At 35.9% G+C, this 20,220-nt stretch overlaps 1 protein-coding gene and 1 long non-coding RNA gene across 5 annotated transcripts; both read right to left on the reverse strand.

Annotated features, from left to right (window-relative positions):
• Positions 1-4,719: 4,719 nt before the first annotated feature.
• LOC106395541 lies at positions 4,720-6,343 on the reverse strand. 2 transcript variants are annotated; one of them, XR_001279291.3, is made up of 6 exons: positions 6,189-6,343; positions 5,963-6,097; positions 5,804-5,889; positions 5,618-5,675; positions 5,145-5,293; positions 4,720-5,043 (listed from the first exon to the last, which is right to left on the reverse strand). It is a non-coding gene; the product is annotated as an uncharacterized LOC106395541 (long non-coding RNA). The 2 variants fall into 2 exon arrangements; XR_001279290.3 differs by having other exon boundaries at positions 5,804-5,898.
• A 9,262-nt stretch (positions 6,344-15,605) lies between these two features.
• Positions 15,606-19,702, reverse strand: LOC106396594 (phosphatidate phosphatase PAH2). 3 transcript variants are annotated; one of them, XM_013837029.3, is made up of 11 exons: positions 18,483-19,702; positions 17,788-18,409; positions 17,200-17,702; positions 17,016-17,089; positions 16,841-16,925; positions 16,669-16,755; positions 16,513-16,585; positions 16,407-16,450; positions 16,184-16,312; positions 15,982-16,083; positions 15,606-15,900 (listed from the first exon to the last, which is right to left on the reverse strand). In XM_013837029.3, exons 1-11 carry the CDS (start codon positions 19,350-19,352, stop codon positions 15,847-15,849), a joined length of 2,643 nt encoding a protein of 880 aa, XP_013692483.2. In that variant the 5' UTR covers positions 19,353-19,702; the 3' UTR covers positions 15,606-15,846. The 3 variants fall into 3 exon arrangements, 2 of the variants coding, with proteins under 2 accessions (XP_013692483.2, XP_013692482.2); XM_013837028.3 differs by having other exon boundaries at positions 17,185-17,702; XR_001279514.3 differs by lacking the exons at positions 15,606-15,900; positions 15,982-16,083 and having other exon boundaries at positions 16,183-16,312; positions 16,513-16,602; positions 17,185-17,702.
• Between the last annotated feature and the right edge of the window lie 518 nt (positions 19,703-20,220).

The raw sequence follows: 20,220 nt of genomic DNA on the forward strand, positions 1-20,220 counted from the left end.
GTGTGGGATATTGGTTCTTTTTTCATTTTTAACTTCTTAGATCTAATCTCTAAAAGCAAATCTCCAAAATAGCACATTTCTAAGTTTATATCACAAAAATAGTACTCAAAAACTAAATTGACCAAAATAGCACATTTCTAAGTTTATCCTTTGAAGATTTTAATTTTTATTTTTCAAAATTTGAAATCTTATCCCCAAAACTTCATTTCTCAACTCTAAACCCTAAACCCTAAACCCTAAACTCTAAACCCTAAACCCTAAATCTTAAACCCCACCCTTTAACTCTAAACCCTAAGTTTGTGACTTTTGATAAAACATTAAGTGCTATTTTTGTGACTTTTGACCTTGAGTGCTAGTTTGGGAACAAAAACTTGATTTAGTGCTATTTTTGTCTTTTTCTCAATCTCTAATGTAAAACTTTATTGTTACTTCTAAAATAGAGTAATTTCGTAATAAAATTTATTTTATTTAAATAAAAAATAAAAATATTATAGTACAAATTTATTTTTACTCCATTATAAAATGTAAAATAATATGGAATTGGAATATTTCTTAATCCAAACTTCATTTTAAAGTAAAAAGTAAAATAGGATCAGAGGCGGATAATGGTGCCACAGTGAGCTAATTATTAGGGATAAATGTCCCACATCAGATATTGGAAGGGATCCTTAGTAATATATAAGATGGATGGATCATTCCCCTTATAAGCAATTGGTTTTAGGTTGAAAGTCCATCTAGCTTAACATGGTATCAGAGTCCGATCCATGAAGTCCAACCCGATCTACATCGATCTGACCTAAAGTTGGCCCATCGATCCTTGCCCGAGCATTTTGAGATTGACGCTCAAAGAGCCATCATCTCGAGGAGGCGTATTAAGGATAAATGTCCCACATCGGATATTGGAAGAGATCCTTAGTAATATATAAGATGGATGAACCACTCCACTTATAACCAATTGGTTTTAGGTTGTAAGCACATCTAGCTTAACACTAATTCCCTCAATTCAGTTCATAATTAGTTAGGGTTAGCTCGGCATTACTCATTTATTATATGAGTTTCAATATGTTAAATCGAACTCAAATCATATAGATCATGAGTTCAATGAGTTAACTCGTGATCCAATATAAAAAAATAAAAAATAATTATAAAATGAAAAATTAGAAGAATTTCTTTAATATAATTCAAAATTAAATATTCAAAAATTCAAAACATTAATATTAAATACTAATTAAACCTAACACCTAAAAATCAAATAATTTTGTTTTACATTTAAATTTTAAAGATTTATATGATATGAAAGGGTTATAAATATTTTTTACAGTATATATATCAAACACTTTTTGTTCTACATTTTAATTATGAAAGATACATATTATTAATATAGAGACTATCTTTTTGCATAAGAAAATGGAAATTATCATACATATATATATACATATATATTAAATAAAAAATGTCAAATCTCATGAGGTAATTCATGTTCATTAAAGATTTTTCATATAACTGTGATCTAAAACTAAGCTCGGTCATTAAACTCAATTATTAAATAAGCATAAAATTGAACTCGTGTTCGTGAAAAACTGAACTGAGCTGAGCTGAACCAACTCATGAGTTATAAGTCATTTTGATATCCCTAGAGGCAGGCCTACTTGTAAGATAGGGGTGTCACTTAGCCCATGTTAAATGTTAAATATTAAATTTGTAAGCATAAAACAATGAGTTACTCTGGCTGTTTTAGTTAATGTTATGTTTGACAGCCATTAACCTATGTTCAAGTCCCCATTACGTTTATTTCTTTATTTTTTTGTAATAGTTTTCTTATTACTATTTTCTTCTAAATGATTAATTTTAATTTAATAATTCAAAATATTTTGACGTCCTAAAAATAAATTTCAGGTCTGTCATTGAGTAGGATTGAAGATGTTCTAAAACTATCACATGGATGATGTGGATATTTCGTATATCTCGTTTATCTGTATCAGAATAAAAACTTTATGATCAATATTCACTAAATTATTAAACCTGATAAACTAATAAATTTTCTCAGTTTTAAGTTGATCTGTTCAAAATATGACACCAAGTGATAAGATAATAATTTCTTACAAAATTTAATATATATGATCCTACTAATATATAAATTAATAATAATATATATATACATCTTATATAAGTACAAACAAAATATTTTTTTTTTATTTTATATTCACAATTGAATTATCTTACAATCTATAAAATATTTCATACATACCAAATAATATAATAAAACAATATAAATGTATAATTTTTAATTAGTATATAGGGTAAAATCAATTTTCTTACTTCATGAGAAAATATATTCTAAAATAAAAATCTAAAAAAATATAAATTAATAAATATTATAGTTTCAATATTATAGTTTCAATATTATTATATTATAGAGTTTTTACTGTATTTGCAAAAAATGGATCTGATTACTGTATATCTTCTATCTATTAAAATAGAGTCACTATTTTTTTCTATTTTTGACATGTCTTTGTAGGACCATTTACTTAGGGGCGTTTTTCAAAACCAACCCATTTTTTAAAGTTAAATTAAAAACTAATTTTTTTTTGTCATTACTATTCATCAATGAATTTTCCATACTATCCTTATGTTTTTGAATTTTTTACAAAATTGCCATTATAATTAAATTTTTTATTAATATCGTAACTAACAAAAAAAACCAAATACATCATAATCATTTCTTCTTATTTACAATAATGTCATCATCATCAATTTTTCCAACCACCATGCACCATCATTTTTGAGCTCTTAAAACTCTAGAATTCAATTTTCAACCACTTTTTTTCTCATTCTAAACAATAAATCTTCATTTCCTCTACATTTCCATCTAAAAATCTCTCATAGCTTTCATTTTCATAATCACAAACTTCATATTTTTGAGTTTCTTCATCAGTGAATCGTCAAAAATGTTTTTTCTCATATTTGGAGTTTGGACGGTTGGAAAGGTTGGAAATGAGCTTTATACCGGAAAAATGTAACTATTTACATGGTTTTCGTCATTTTCATATCTGTGTCGCGATAGTAGACTATTTTGTACGACTACGCCTAGGGGTGGACACTTTACCCGATATCCGAAGCCGCACCCGAACCCGATCCGAAAAACCCGAACCAAAATCCGAACCGAAGTAGCAAAATATCCGGACGGATATTGAATTAGGAGAGATTGGATATCCAAACCCGAACAGGTAATATCCGAACCCGAATGAATATCCAAAGATAACGAACATATGTATAATTAACCATATATTTCTAGTTTACATCTCTCATTTTATATAAAATATTTATATTGATACTACACATACTTTAAGTTCATATGATATACATAGAATTACGGAGAAAATGATTTGCTAATCACTTAAAATGCATGTCAAACTTTTTATTTCGAGAATTAACAAAAAGTTACATCCAAAATTTAAAAACAATAAACAATTTAATGTCTTTTTTAGTTTCAAAATGTTATGCCCAAATCTATTAACCATCCAATATATTAAAAATAAAAAAAATAGTTAAGTGAAAGTTATATTTTTAAATACAAGAAATTTGAGAAATGAAAATTTTAATTTTTTTTTTCAAAATCTAAATATCTGAACCTGATCCGAAATAACCGAACCCGAACTAAAAATACCCGAACCCAACCCGAAGTACAGAAATACCCGAACGGGTTCTATACCTCTATACTGAAATACCCGAAAATCCGAAATACCCAACCCGAACCCGAACGGGTACCCGAATGCTCACCCCTATCTACGCCTATGTGTAAACTTATGATGCAGTCTACTTGTCAACGCACAAGTCAGTTTTGCAATTGACCAAAAAAAGATTTTGTGGTAACGCAGACTTCCCACGCAGTCTACGTCTTTACCTTTGACAAAAAAAACAAAAATTTAGGTAGACTTACTAAAACGTCTACGTAAAAGAGGTTAGTTTTGCATTTGACCAAATTTTTGACTTTTCAAAATAGACTTCACCGGATGCCTACAAAATGTAGACTGTCCGAGAAGTCTACAAAAGTTCAGTTTTGCATTTAACCAAAACTTTGACTTTGTTGAATATGTTTGTTTTGTTTTTGACTAAAAAATTGAAAAATTACTCAAAAATTTATTAAATTATAGACTTCATATGCAGTGTTCTAATCTTAGAAAAAAAATGTAGACTGCGTGTAAAGTCTACTTTTTTATTTTAGTCAAATGCAAAACTAATCCGTCGGATTTGAAAGTGAAGTCTTCACACTTGTAGACGTTCATTTCAATATACTCGTTGAAAGTCAAACATGGTCAATTGCAAAACTAACCTCTTTCAAAAGAATTCACACATGCAGACTGAATATGAAGTGTACTTTTGAAAGTTAAATTCTAGGTGAATTCTGGTCAATAGAAAAAACTAACATTTTTAAAGTGTAGACTAAAAAGGAAGTTTACTTTTTACGAAATCACAACTTTTTTTTTTCAAATATAAAAAATAACTCGTAAAATTTGTAATTGCAAAAACTAACCCAAAGAGTAGACCTATTTGACATTCCACATTAGTAAACTGAAAAAAACGTCTACATCTCCTTAGACTGAATATGTAGTCTATATAGAAAAATATATTAAAAGTGAATTTCTGTATTATTCATTAAGTTTTTTCTAGATTTTTTTGTTTGACAATGTGTTAAATAATCCTAATGGGTTTGAGTAATTTTGAAAAAAAAATCTTTTATAATTATGAAAGTATTATACATTTGATCTGACTATTTGTTAGCTAATAATTATTAGACGTTTTTGTTACACCAACAACACATCATTCTGATACAAAATCAGAATACAAAATAGTTTACTCAAATCTTTTTGTGCTTTTCTGATTAAGTAAAACAAGACAACTCAGTTTTTCATCAAAAACAAACTCTACTGTTTAGAAGACGATATAAAGACAACGCTACTGCTGATCTCCCAGTGACTCGGTTACTTGTACTGATATCAACATGATCATCTGTTACATACACGATTCTATTTGACCCATGAGCTGTTAACACCATGGAAATTTTTGAGAGAACCATTAGTTCAGCCATCATACTGAAACCAAAGAGACAAATCCTTATAGAGTAAGATGACTGCAGAGTTTACCTGCAGTTTTCATGAATTGGGAGACATGCTTCATGAGTATTGGTTGTGAGACAATCCTTTTGACTCTGTTCGGTTACTCTATATTCAAACTTTCCAACATCACAAAAAGGACACGGAGTTAAACCCATGCCATACTCCATGTTCTTTGGCTGTAACAATCACAAAATTAAAACGATGAAAAGAATTTACTTTTTTGTTCCTAACATCGATGAACCCATTATCTTTGATTCTCTTAAAGTAATCCTTAACATGTTCAATTAGCATAAACTCTAGATTTAATTATTGACAGACAGAGACTTTATGTGAATCAAACATGTGAATTAGTTTGCATAAGAAGTCACCTTCACAGTCAATAGAAATCTGAAACACTTCTGACCAAAATGTATAAAGAAACCAACTGAGATACAATCACTAAGAAACCAGAGTCCAGACACAACAAAATAGCAATAGATCGAGACAATTGATACACTTACAATGTTGTCCTCAGCTGGTTTGGGGCAGTTATTCATCAATGTCCAAGCCTGAACGTACCTGCAAACAGAAATGTACAAGGCACATTCATTAATAAAATCATATTAGACGAACCAAGGAGCAAAAGACAGTAGAAAACCATAGAATAGAAGGTACTTAATCATGTTATACGGAGAAGAAGTTTTTACAGTTTTGGAAAATGTGGTTCAGCTGCTCTATTCACTCAGGACACTTCAAGCTCATGGACACGACCCCTCCCCCCGTCGCACCGCGTCTTCGTTTCCTCCATAATCAATACAATAAATCAGAAATGAAACTGAATCTCATAAAGAGGGTAACAGACTTACCTTTGAATCCAACTCAATCTCATCCCTCGAGTTCTAACACACGGAAGAACTCCATGGAAGTCGAAGTTAAGCTCTGTCTCCTCACCGCCGCTGCTCATCTCCGGCTCACCACTGTCCTCACTCCCGATACTCTTGCTGAAAGGTAATTGGACAAGAGGTGCTTACATTGGATTGTAAGGAAATACCCGAGCAAATAGACAGAGAGAGATAAAGAAAGAGATATTACGACAGGAGGAGAGGAACGGTAGTGACGAGGTGGACGGAGACGAGGTGGAGATGGCTGAGAGATGAACAAGAACGGTGGTGATGGTGATTCGGAGAGGACGGCGAGTGGGAGAAGAAGGAAGAGAGACTCGATAGAGAGAAAGCCGCAACGGCGCTAGGTTTTCTGTTTTTACCAAATTTCACAAAATAAAATGTATTTATATGTTGGGTACTACATCCGGTTAGGTTAATATTTTATGGTTTAATTTTGGTTAAGTTAAATTATTTTGGTTAAAATATGGTTAGGTTAAAATATTTTCGGTTTGGTTGCCATATTTATATGTCTAATTGTTGTAATTAGAAGATTGAAGACTGAATAGTTCTGTGTTTTATTAATCATAACATGAGTTCCTTTATATAAGGATTACAAGTCATAGAAAAAGGAAAGTATCCAAAAACCTAAACCAACTACGATTAGGAAAACTACTAATACATAATAATGGAAAGATAACAATTACAAGGAAAATGAAATAGAGTTTCCTTTTCTCCAAAGCATAAGCCGCTTCTCTCTCTATCTCCTAAGGTCATGGCCGCCTCTCTCTCTCTCTCTAGGGTTGAGCCGTCCCTCTCTCTAAGTGTATAGACCGGTTATGGACCGGGCCGGTTATGGACATCCATCAATTGATTTATAACACTCCCCCTTGGATGCCATAACCATTCAGGGATTGTAATATGCTTAATGTTGCCTCATTAAAACCTTATCAGGAAAACCCAGTGGGACAAAACCATGATGAAGAAAAAAGAGTACAACACGTATTACTCCCCCTGATGTGAACCTCAGTGTAGGTTCTTTAGTCTACGCATCTGATGCGTGATCTTTCTTGGACGTGCAGGAAGAGATTAATCAAATCGGCCAAGTTTATTATTGAACCGTAATTGGACCATTTTGATATTTCCGGTCTTTTCTCATGTCTTCTGACATCGTGTGTACATGGTCAAGAAGTGAACCTTTGCTGTCGACCACTCTATACTTTGGTCAGACATGTAGGACTATGGTCCTCGACCAAAAACATCCTCACGGATACTCTCTCTGGCTATTAGCCGCCTATGACGGTATTAAAATGATGATTGATAGGTAACAGACTTGTATGAGTTTTCTCTATACTACCATCGACTATGCACTAATCTGATCGATCCATGTTGAGTCATAGACTTCTTTTATACATGTTCATAACTTGTCTCATGAGTGTCCAAGATCATGACTTGATCAATGATCATTGTGGTAATGAATTTTACAATCGTATCTAACTATGGCACTGTGGCCAAATACACTCATGAATCTCACATGTGGTCATCGATCTCTATTGCCTTAGGCAATGCCATATTCGTTTTTCATTGCAGTCATATCCTTATATTGATGTCGTCTCATGACCTCTGTTGTTGTGGATCATATCACACAATGAATATATATTATTAGGTCATGGACCTCGACTACACGAGCTTATGGACTATAACACATTTGTATCCGATTGAGAAGAATAGATTAAACATCTCCTCTCAGCCTCGTGACAGAGTCTTGTGGAAGTAGATGCCTTATACAGCAGCAGCAAACTGTTCTGCTATGTCGGATCCTTACTTAAGGGATCTGATGTCGGATTGCAACCTGATGGCTGATCTTTCGTTTCTACTAGCCCGTACTACAATCTAGTCGGTCCATGCTAGTGTTACAGATTTAATAGATAACATGTATCAGTCTACTAACCTCTTTTAGGTTTAGTATAAATTAAACGCAAGGAAATTTTGAATTTCTTTTGTAAATGTGAACTGAATTGGATTGTCCTTATACAATTCCTTTATATAATATATATGCAGCTGCTTTGTTTCAGTCCATGAACAACTTAGGAACAATGTTGTTCTTTATCCAGTGATCCATATGCTGCTTACTACATCATTATATGTTAATCTAATTTCTTTCTTATGACCAGACCTTTATCAATTTCGAAAATCTGTAGCAGCGTCCACCACATAGGAGTTCATCTCCTTATAATCTGTTCCATGGTCTCTGTGAGTATCCTTGTGTAACAAGCTATGATCGAATGCTGTTAGTAGGAAACATGAACACCTTTAGACCTCGTGATCATGTACCATATCTCACGGTTTCTTTTCCCTCACAAGACCCATCGATTTCACTGGTTTATATCAGATGACGTTTCTGTATATATGTATGTGGCCAATACGCCTATCTTTCTCTATTGATACTTTAAACCCCACGTTTATCTTTTCAATCTAATCTTTATTCTTTATGAGTACTCTTTCGTGGGTTCTGATCCTCGTTTATATCTTTATGTTTAAGTGCTACTCTCTTATGTACAAATATATCTTTATGTGTCGACACTTATATATGGTTCCATTGTGTTCCAGACATGATCTAATCGATTTGAGATTTCATTATCCAGGACCTTTGTTACCTAGTAGCTTGGCGTCCCAAACTACATGGTTTGGTACCTTAGATTTTTAGCTGCGCAGCCTTTTCTCAATGTCTGGTCTGGTTTCCTTATGACCTCAGATTTGTATTCTATGCACCTTTCTCTTTCCGAGGTTCCTTATCTTATGGAACACTTTGGTCTATCTTGTATAGACTCTGTAGCAACTTGACTGTGTCTCTTTCTAGGACATCAGATTTCGTTTGGTGCTAAGCTGGTTATGACTTAGTCATTCTTTTCTTTTCTTTTCGGGTCAGTGTCAGGCATCTCGATTAGCTAGCTATGTATAATCTTTTCTTTCTTTGGACGTCTATAATTCTAATCCGAGGATCTTTGCCAAGACAATGATGGTTGATACCATTCTGTTTCTTATCATTCTTTACTCTTTACCAGCTTATAGCTTTCTCTTTTTAATGTTGGATAGTCGGATTCATTGATCATACAATCCGTGTACCTGGCCACTTTCTGATCACCCATATTTGGCTCAAGGTCTCTTAGAAGTCGTGGGAGAAATTCATACTCTTATCCAACATATATTCCCAATTCTCTTATGAGGTTCCATCTTAGACGGCACATATGTCTGTGGTGGTTTATTCAAAGTCTCTTAAGATGGTGTATGTCTGGTTTATGACCTGTATTCAATCTGAGATGAGAATATCTATGCTCACTTATATGGCCTGATGCTTATTAACTTTATATACATGTAAAACTCGTGATGTCCCCAAGCTTATAGACTTTAGAGTCTGAACCTTATAGGTAATAGCATGTACGGCCAAGCTGTTATATACATGTTTATAGTATGGTCATGGACCATGGGTTTATCCTCACTCCCCCTCATGAACATACTATAATTTCGTGATGCTTGAGACAATAAAGCCTAATGAGTTTCCCTTGTGTACATGTTACACAACGTGAGATACTATGGGATAACTCTGTGTGCCTTTTGCAATATCAATCTTTGCATCAAGTTTAGACTAGGATGGCTAATCCAGTCGTGCCATAAAGTGTATAATTTCTGTGGGGTATACCAATCTGGTTACCATGGCTCTTGCCTTTTATCATACTGATCCGTAGCATAGTTTTGATCAGTAGATTACATAGGTATAGTCTTAACCACTTTCTTAAAGGGTCTTAGGCGTTTTCTTTCTTTCTTAAATCTGAAGGAACTTGTTTCCTTTTGCCCATTGTTTCTATTTGGAAACAATATTAACTCAATGGGTCATACATTCTTGGGTGTATATAATGCCCTTTAGGCAATGCCTTAGCCATAGATTTCTTACTAGGCTACTATACCGTACCATAATGCTTTTTAGGCGATTTCTTTATCAATCATTCACATTATCAAGTAAGATCAGACAAGATATAATAGTAATGAACTCAAATCAATTCTATTATTAAATGACAAGAAGGTCAAAGCAAAACATAAATAAAAAACTTAACACAAAATCAGTATGTCGAAATCAGTACGGCCACACCATCCGTTACTTTGGACGTGGCTTCCTTGGATTCTTTCTTATCTTGTTCAGCCTTATTGGCTTCAAGATGTCTCATCTCACTATTTCTTTTTAGCAACTGATTACTCTGCTCAGTTAGTAATAGGCATGAGAACAAATCATTATAGGTGGTGAAACCTTTTTCTCTATAGATATGTTGTAACAATAGATCTCTTGGATCGGCTGTGAGGAAGGTCTTTTCCAGTAAATCCTCCTCTGTTACCACTTCACCACATAGTCTCAGTTTGTAAACGATTTTGGACAAAGCAAAATGATATTCATCCACAGACTCAAAGTCCTGGAATCTGAGACTCATCCATTCATGTCTGACCTTTGGTAATAACACCATTGTGTATCTGGATTTTAATTTTGTCCAAAGGTCACGAGGATTCTCAATATTTAGGTACTGATTTCTTAGATCCTCAGTGAGATGATGGAGCATAATTTTTATGGCCCTATACTTTTCACTTTCAGTTGCATAATTACCCTGAATGATACTCCTTACGAGTCCTCTTGATTTCAGGACAACTGAAGGGTTCATTGCTCATTCTAGATAATTTTCTCCAGAGGGATTTAGAATGGCATAATCCAAAGGCTCAAATCTCGGCATCTGAAACCATATTATCAATCAATTCATGATTTAGGATGCAACCAATTCAAAATAATCAGTGCATATGATTTCATAAGTCTCTCGACCAAAACACTTTACTACTCGATCATGGTGCGAAACAAGTCGAGAATGCTAGGTCTATATGTGATGCTTAGGCCACACAGCCATGTAATGTGATACAACGATCCTAGAGATCGGTTCATGAGATATGCAAGAAAGGTCACACGACCATTCAGATATGGTGTCTCTCTAGGCCACACGGCCAAGCTATGATGCATTAAGCCACACGACTTTCAATCACATGATGCAAACAATGTGATCTATCAAGGGCACAAGGCCGCGAGTATGAACAATGCAACGGAATGGTTAGGCCACACGGCCGTTCGGTATGGTTCATAGCAAAATCACACGGCCACAACAGAATATAATGCAAACAAGGATAATCAATTTAGATGTATTCAATCTTATCATTCAGTTGCATATCAATTAGGGTTTTACTAATTTCAAGGCTGGTAATATGCGGCTAGGATTTAGAGTTTCAGAATCAAATAATCTAGCAACCTAACTCTCATGCAATATGTAATCAATTCTAAACCTCAAATCAATCATTCAAATTTTAAGCAATATGAGATTTAAGGTTTCAACACCTTTAGGAATTTAAAACGAGATTTAGGGTTTTAAACATTTAAGTGGCCGATTTTATCAACATGAGGTTAAGGGTTCAAGGCCTTAAGATTTTAGTTTCGAGATTCAATCAATATATTAATCTTAAAACTCAGATCATCAATCATTCAATCAAGCAAGAACAATTTAAAATCGATTTCAAGCTTTAGGGTTTTAGGGTTTTCGATTCCAAGATTTAGGGTTTTCATAATTCATATCAGAACAATCAATCAACATGTTCTAATGGAATCGATTTCAATCTAGTGATTATAAGATGATCAGTTTTAGGTTATACCAATTTTTAGGGTTTATCAAGAACATTGGATTTCCATAATAATGGATTAGGGTGGTTTGATTATTATGTTCTTAGCTTAATCGGTATACCTTTGTTTGTAGGGTTGAAACCGGACCACCAAAGAGAACGGATGAACCTCGAGCTGCACACAGACAGACGCGAGCTGGCTGTCGTCGGATGCGAGCTGAACGGGACGGGACGTGTCTGCTTCCTATCGAGTTCGCGAGCTGCTTCCTATCGGGTTTGCAAGCGGCTGATCGGGATTGCGAGCTGGTTGATCGGGAACACGAGCTGGATGTGATGCGTACGGAAGCTGAGGTCGTCTAGGATCCGGAACACCTTAGGGATGGAGCTGATCGGTTGCTGACGAGCTGGAACGCGAGCTAGGACAAATTAGGGTTCGTCGGGATTAGGTTAAAGTCGCCGGCTAGGTTAGGTTTAAGGGATTGGCGATTTTAGCTTAGATTGCAGAGAACAATCGTGCTGATAACGTGTTGTAATTAGAAGATTGAAGACTGAATAGTTCTGTGTTTTATTAATCATAACATTGGTTCCTTTATATAAGGATTACAAGTCATAGAAAAATGAAAGTATCCAAAAACCTAAACCAACTACAATTAGGAAAACTACTAATACATAATAATGGAAAGATAACAATTACAAAGAAAAGGAAATAGAGTTTCCTTTTCTCCAAAGCATAAGCCGCCTCTCTCTTTATCTCCTAAGGTCACGGCCGCCTCTCTCTCTCTCTCTCTCTCTCTAGGGTTGGGCCATCTCTCTCTCTAAGTGTATGGACCGGTTATGGACCAGGCCAGTTATGGACATCCATCAATTGATTTATAACACTAATATAATTTTTTTTTCTTATCTTTTATTATTTAAAAAATAATATGTAACCTTTAATTTTTTTTCTTCATTCTTTTAATAAGTTATTGTTTTAATAATTTAAATATATAATTTATGAAATTTATTTCTTTAGTTTTAATAGTTAATATAAAATGACATATTTTTATCTTAAATAACTAAATTTAATTTAAAAATAATATTTCTTTTGTAAATACCAACTAAAATAGACTGAAAAAACCGTCTATAGTGAAGTAGACTTTATTGTAAGTCTACTAAACCCTAAACCACAAATCCAAACACTAAATGTTTGCTTGATAATCAAAAAAATCTTAATTATTGTTTAAAATATCCAAATATACAAAATATAAACTACTAATCATTAATATATAAATTTAAGTAAGAAAACAAAAAAATCTCAATCTAAAATCTAACCCTTAGAAATCTAATGAGACATAACATGTTAGAACCTTTTGTAGTTTTGTTACTAAACCATGAACATTGTCTAACACATAGTTACCAAATCAGTGTATATTCTTCTAAATTGTTCAATTATATAAAATTCTAATTTATTTACTTCATATTAACCCATTTATTGATGATTAATTAAAAATATCACAACAATTATTTTTATACATTTTCAAAATAAAATTATTAGATCAAATTATGATATAGACTACTGAATAAGTCTACACAGTAGACTTCTTTGGAGGTCTACATATGTGTAGACTTCTTTCTATTACGTGTAAACTTACGAAGGACAGAAGCGTAAAATACATTTCTGTTTTTTTGTTTGGTCATAAAGGTTAAATAATATTTTTACCACCCTTTTAGGTTGATTTTGCATTTGACTGAAAGTGGGGTACACTTTTAGGTTTAAAATGTCCTATCATAAACCAAGGTTCAGTTCTTGTTGTTGAGATATGCGTAAGACGTTCCCAAATTTGGTCTCTTCGTTCTAACACAGGGTCCCCATAAAAAACGTCAGAAAGACTTTTATTCTATCAATGACTGCCTTAATGTCAATCATTATGTTATCCGAAAATAAAACATTAACTTGAAATTCATCCATAGAAAAAGAGCTAAACCTACGCAGAGACCAAGTGGCTCAACGATAAACAAATGATCATATTCTACGTCGGCGTGAATGTTTTGCAACAACAGTCTCCTATTCTTCGTTTCAGAAAAGAACACAAGTCATGGGTGATACTTCTGACACATCTCCGTAAGGTGTCGAACTGTGAGGTCGTTCCCTATCATTCGACAGATCCAACTGTTTATCTTCATAGATGATGTCTGGAAGTATTTTTGGACACCTTCAAACCATTACTCCTGCGTATACTGCCTTTCAGATTCCTTATCGGACCAAAATGTAGTCTTCCTGAGTGAATTGCATCTATAGAAGAAGAATTCCGCCTTCTTACTCTGTAAACCCAACGGGATTCCAGACTGTCCTACACTCTATAAGAAGATGAAGTTTTTGATTTTTCTATCATTACCATATCAGCCTTCTCGAGATTTGCCTCTGCCTCCTTTATGACACCAGCTTCCATATCCATTAGCTCTTCCCCAAGCAAATCATCCTCAGCCACCATCGATGTGTCATCAGCTCCAACCTCTATGTTACTTGTGTCATTGATCTCCATGTCATTTAAGGCACCTATGATCTGAGCATCTACCGGTAACATTTTCTCCTTAGGAGAGGAAGTTAACGAGCGAGCTAGTCCTCTATCACGTTTCGTAACATTATCATCTTGACCATACTGAGTTGGTGTTACTGTCTTGCTTGCTTCTTTCTTTCCACTACTTTGATGCACAACCTTCTCAGTAATGTCAGTCGAAGGATCGCTAGATGAACGATGAGCATAAGACTCAACACGATCTTGTTTTGGACGATGAGCATAAGACTCACGGTGTCCATCATTATCAATCTCATGTATCCCCATTTTCTCCTTGATCCTCTATGTCTGTGATTCTTTCTTCTCATATGGAGCATATCGAGAGCTATGGCGTGAGGCATCGTTTTGATCTTCCTATCATTACCACTTATCTTCCTTCCGAACTTATCATTGAACGTCTAATAGCCACCTTGTTTCCCCTCAACCCTACAGTTCGGAGTGTCATTACAATGATGAGCAGCCATAGCATCCTTCATGAAACCATCCTCGTACCTCCCTTTCCTTGACAGTGAGGTATTGTGATGACTGATCTCGTCATGATAGTAACGACCATATCGATCATGTTTATCATATAGCTTCGGATCTCAAAGCGAAAACTACGAGACACATCAGTTAGTGGGAGTTGGACCCGTGCAAAGACACCAGTATGGTCTCCTTGTTTTTTCAATACAGTTTCATTCTTTGGACAATAAGCCTTCTCGTGTGTTACCATCCCACATGTTGAGCAAAGAGCTTATCATAATGGATTTGGATCGAACCTTCCTCTCCCTCCGGTGATGCAATCTTCCTATTGAACATAAGAGGCTTCCTATTGTTCACATCTATCAACATGCGGCCTGCCGAAAGCGCAACTGTATCGATATGACCCAGCATACTACCAATGTTCCTAAGGTTGTTAATCGTCCACAAATGTAATCGTATGCCTGTAATCTCAACCCAGACCTGGATGACCCAAAGATAGTCATCATGAACAACAGGCTCCCATCATACAAGCACAAACATGCAAAAATTATAATGGAAAGGCCCTTGGCAAAGAACGGATTGGAGATCCTCTTCATTAGAAAAGTTGAGAAAAAATCTCCCATTACCAAGATCATTGGATGTTATCCGATCCTGTATTTCCCACTAGGCCGGCATGGTCTGGATCAGCTCCTCCACGTTTTGTTTCCTAGGAGAGTCGTAGTTGAATGGGTTTATCCTCGTAAAAGATCCCTTTCCCTTTCACGTCCGCCATATGAGCTGTGCGTGATCGATTCATCGTCAGAGGAAACAGATGACTGAACGTTTAGAGAACGTATGATGAAAACCGTTGCCGTAAGAGCCACGCTAGAGATGATTGAGAGAACAAACGTAAGAGCAAACTCCTGGTAATCTCACCCCAAAGATATTGATTGTCTTTTAAGATTTACTTAAATATATTTATATACATGTATAACCGCGCATACATCGTACACCTGTGATATTTGAAACCAGTGTGACAAAAAAAAAAACAAAGAACCAATACTACTGTCCTTTAAAAAAAGAAAAAAAAAACAAGATGGAGGCCACCCCCTTGTTATTCTATCCTCTAATCTACGTTTTCTTAAACCAAAATCATCATTATCATCATCATAATCACATAAACGGTGGAGGAGGCAGTTTCCAGAAATTCCATGTGTTAAAGTCCTCCTGTTTGTAAAGGTTCATCAAAAATAAGCAAGCAAAACATCTGGAAAAAAAACAAACTAAACTCAGAAATGTTGATTATACCGGTTCAGAAGAGGTTGTTGTAGCTGGGAACATTCCATTGACAAGAGCATGAAGATTTGTGTATGACCTTGTATCCACCCTACGATTCACAGCTACTTCTCCCTGCAATTCTCACAGGTCACAAGTTTGCCATCCTTTCAGAAAATGTTGCTAAGTCATCATGTTTTTGCTAAGGCATTTTCCCATTTTAAGATTTGAGTACCTTTGGGTTAATAGTGAAGATCTTTCCCCGGGGGATCCCGACTTTAAGGTAGCTTATCTCATCCGTGTCTCTGTTTCCAAAACCAGCATAGAACGGGTTGTGTTCGGGAGGAAACAAAGCTCGTATTTCCTGTGAAAGATTTAAGAGAAAAAAAAAAAAAACAGAGTTTTGTAAACATGATTTATAGGACATTATTAAGAGTTTCAAGAAATAGAAAACTAACCTCCAAGCAAGAAATCTTGAATTCATGAGGTGCTCTTCTAATAACTGTCGAGAAAGAAGCAAATCATTCAAGATCAACAAATCAAATTTTGAAACAGCTTTACTACCTTCCCGAAACAGCGAAGGAAAGAGGCCATCGGGAGAAATAACAACAGGCCCATCCGGCAATGCTTTCCCGTCCTGTTGGTTTACTTAAGCTAAAGATTAACATAGTAGGCTAGATGTTCCATTTTATAAAAATTTGGAATGCTTTGTCTAATCACCTGCTTGAGATTAACTAGAAACTGTCTTGTGACTGAGGCCTGAGAAATCGCGCGTGCACTTAAAAACATCAGCTGATATCCGTTTTCCTGTTAAGGCAGAGAAAATGAATCTTTTGCTTTTTGTCAATTTCAGTTCTAAAGATAAGAAGCAGTAAAGCATATATTAACAGACCTTAACAGCCGAAAATAAATGTGTAACACCGGTTTGTGACCAATCTATTCCAACCAAAGGCATGAACTGGCCTAAGACATCCGATCTGTGACAGAGCATAAAGAAAATCAGAAAAAGGTGCAGGATTTGGCTGAATATATGCAAAACATAATACGAAACCAAAGTTGCTTTCTACCTTGTGATGGTACCATCTACATCTGAAACAACTATCCGAGCATCCCATTTCCATAAGTAGATCCTCGCGTCTACCTGTTGAATTAATGAGTTTGTGAACACCAACGAAGAACTCTTTGACGGTTATATGACAAACATGTCGTAGCAAAAAAAAAAAAGGATAAAATGACCTGTTGTGTACCCACAATATTGGTGGAGAACGTGAAAGTCACTGTATTCATTCCTTCTTTCAGATTCAGCGAAGCCAATTGCTCAGAAGTTGGAGTTAGTGCCCTGACTGTCTTCTTCACTGGTCTTGGCGGCGACTTCTCTTGTTTCTCCTCAAATTCAGCAGAAGCTTCGCAGCTATCATTCCTTGATCGCCGTTGAGAGAAAGGCCAAAGGTTCCAGCTTCCACCGCTCGGAGCTAATACAGCATCAGGTTTCTCATTTCGGTCAACAGCTATCATGCCTTTTGGCTCAAATACTTGGGCAGTCCCGAATGAAACCGCTCCTAAGATAATAGGAGCTGCTGCATCCCATGGAAAATAGCATCCACCAATCTTCACTATAAGCATATCATTCTCCAAGACTGATGGTCCCAAAGAAGCAAATTTTTCCATATCTAATTTTTCTGAATTGAAGGCCTGAGAAGCCGCTTCTGCTCCCATTCCTTCGCGTAATAAATGCTTGCAGAGAGAGAGCTCGACTGAGAATGGATATAGCAAAGTTAGACTATACTATTTGGGGAGGGAGTGAAAAAAAATAAAGGCAATTAAGTTATATTTCCTTACCCACATCAGGATTAGTGAGAACATGTTTGAATGCCTTTAAGCTTGGGCTACCCTCAGCATCTAAACCGCTCGAGCTCGGCTTCAAAGTATTGGAACTTGGATCAAATGACTGGCTCATGGGCTGACAAGGACCGGCATCGATATCATTGTTGTTGTGAAGCCGCATAATCGGTAATGATTCTGCCAACCGCTCCATCTCTTCTCCAGAGATATCCATTTTTCTCTCTATGTCAATGGGCTCTGACAAGACCTTTGCGTCCTCCACGCCGTTTTCAGGAATAATTTCATTATCATCACAAATCTCTTTCCCCTCAACTTTTACTGTATGAAGAAAACTTGACTCTTCAGAACTAGTCTCAGCAGATTTGCAATGGCCAAGATCGCTGAAGGAAAACTGTTCCTCTTCAACCTCCGGCTGCTGAACTCTTGCTCCATTTGTTGACTGAGTCGTCATTTCAAAATCATCGTCCAAGGACATTTTGTTTTCATCTTGAACTAGAGAGCCAGCGCTGCTCCCTTCTTGAGAAGTGCGTGTATGCGCTTGGTATGCTAAACCCTCCACAGATTCAGGAACACCTAACATTTCTTGCTTCGAATTCAAATCGCACCCTGTAACAGAATCCTAGTGGAGATACAAGACATCAGTCATATACGTTACTAATCTACCAATGGAAGGATTCAGTCAAATGACTAACCTGCGCAAGTGGCGGCCCGGTTGGTTCGACACAGATATCTACTTTCCCACTCCCTTGACTAGTAACAGAGAACACAGTAGTCGAACACGAACACGAACCATTATCAACAAGAAGAAGTGAATAATCTTCTTCCGCATTGTTGCTTTCACGAAAATCCTGCTCTTTCTCATCGAGATACTGCAATGTAGGAGAGGCAACAAGCGGAGTTTCCAATATCGAATCGCTATCTACTAAGCTAGACTTGGAAGCTTTGCCTTTAACGCACTTGCGCGTATCGATATTTGTGGACCACTTAACATCCAACAGATCAGCAGCAATCTCAGCTCGCTCCATGGAGGTGACACCATCATCATCATCTACCTTAACCGATCTACCACCAAACACAAACCCTAGAATCCCAGGCTTCCCAACAATCTTCCCATTACCACCAACAACACGAGGACTAGCGGAATCATAGTTACAGCTCTTAGACTTCAACGGTATCTTAATCTTCTTATCAACACCATCACTACTACTCTTTCTCCTACTAGTCTCGGCTTCATCGCCGGAAGACAAAGTGTACACTTCGCCACTCTCGGCTTCTCCGATCACATCTTCAATTTCTCTCAGGAAGTAAGCTTGCCCTGTGTGAGCCAGATACATAGTGAACCCTGAATCAACACCATTGACCTCGATCTTGATCAGGTTCCGCCTGTTCTTCAAAACCCCTTGAAACTTGCCGAATCTGACGTACCAAGGTGACGATTTGAATGTGCCGTCCGGTTGCTCCACCACGATAATGTCGATGGCGCCACCGAATGGGTGAAACGGACCAGACACCGTGCCTACGCCTCGGTAGATGTAGCTCCCGATCCTACCCACTGCGTTCATTTTTTTTTTTTTTTTTTTTATGGAGAAAAGTCAAATCGATTTTTAGAAGATCGCGAATGATCGTGAAAACCCCAGTTCACCGGACTTGATTGGATCATTCAGATCGATCAATCATGTTGAAGAAGAAGAAAGGAAAAGATAAATCATATCTTGAAAACCACAGAACCGAAAGTGAGAAAATTGTTAAGGAGAGAAGAAGGGTATATTCCGTAAGAATGATCCAAAGGACTAAGGAGACAGAGATCAAAAGCATCATTAACTATTGCCGCCGGGCTTTTTTTTTTTTTTTTTTTTTTTTTTTTTTTTGCTTCGGTGGGGTTTCGTTTCGTACTCTTCCCAACTTTTCTGTTTTTTTTTCAGTTTCGCTTATTAGTTTGGTCTATTTTATTACTATTCAATAAATAGATTAAAATCATTAATTTTCCACCCAACTTCGAGATTATACATGTCAATTAGAGAAATGTTCTCCAGAACCCGCAGTTATATCTAGTTTTATCTTGACACACGTAACAGCGGTTAAATCTTATCTCTAACGGCCCACTTATAACCAACTTTTTGTTGAATTTGGCTACACAGAGCAATATGTCGTTTCCGATATTTCCACTTCATCCTCTTCGTTTCAAATCCCTGCAATCTTCCGTTTCTGAGTAGTAATCACGAGCCACTCTTAATCATTCATTACTGATGCTATCCTTCCACCACCCTTTCATTCTATATAAATCCATTCGTAAGGCTTTCACAGAACCATATTCTACAACCTCTATTCAACAGAATCAATCGATGGCAATGAAATCCTCGGATAAGTCTCATGTTGCATTGTATTTCAAAGAGATCTCACAATGGCCATTGGAGCTGCTCATCATTGACG

The sequence above is a fragment of the Brassica napus genome, chromosome C4 (assembly GCF_020379485.1).
Source record: "Brassica napus cultivar Da-Ae chromosome C4, Da-Ae, whole genome shotgun sequence".
NCBI lineage: Eukaryota > Viridiplantae > Streptophyta > Magnoliopsida > Brassicales > Brassicaceae > Brassica > Brassica napus.

Coding starts and splice junctions, on each gene's coding strand:
- LOC106396594 (XM_013837028.3), bottom strand. CDS start 19,352: ATGAACGCAGTGGGTAGGATCGGGAGCTACATCTACCGAGGCGTAGGC. Junction 16,084..16,183: donor TCTTCACTATTAACCCAAAG/GTACTCAAATCT, acceptor TGAGAATTGCAG/GGAGAAGTAGCTGTGAATCG. Junction 15,901..15,981: donor CAACAACCTCTTCTGAACCG/GTATAATCAACA, acceptor CTTTACAAACAG/GAGGACTTTAACACATGGAA.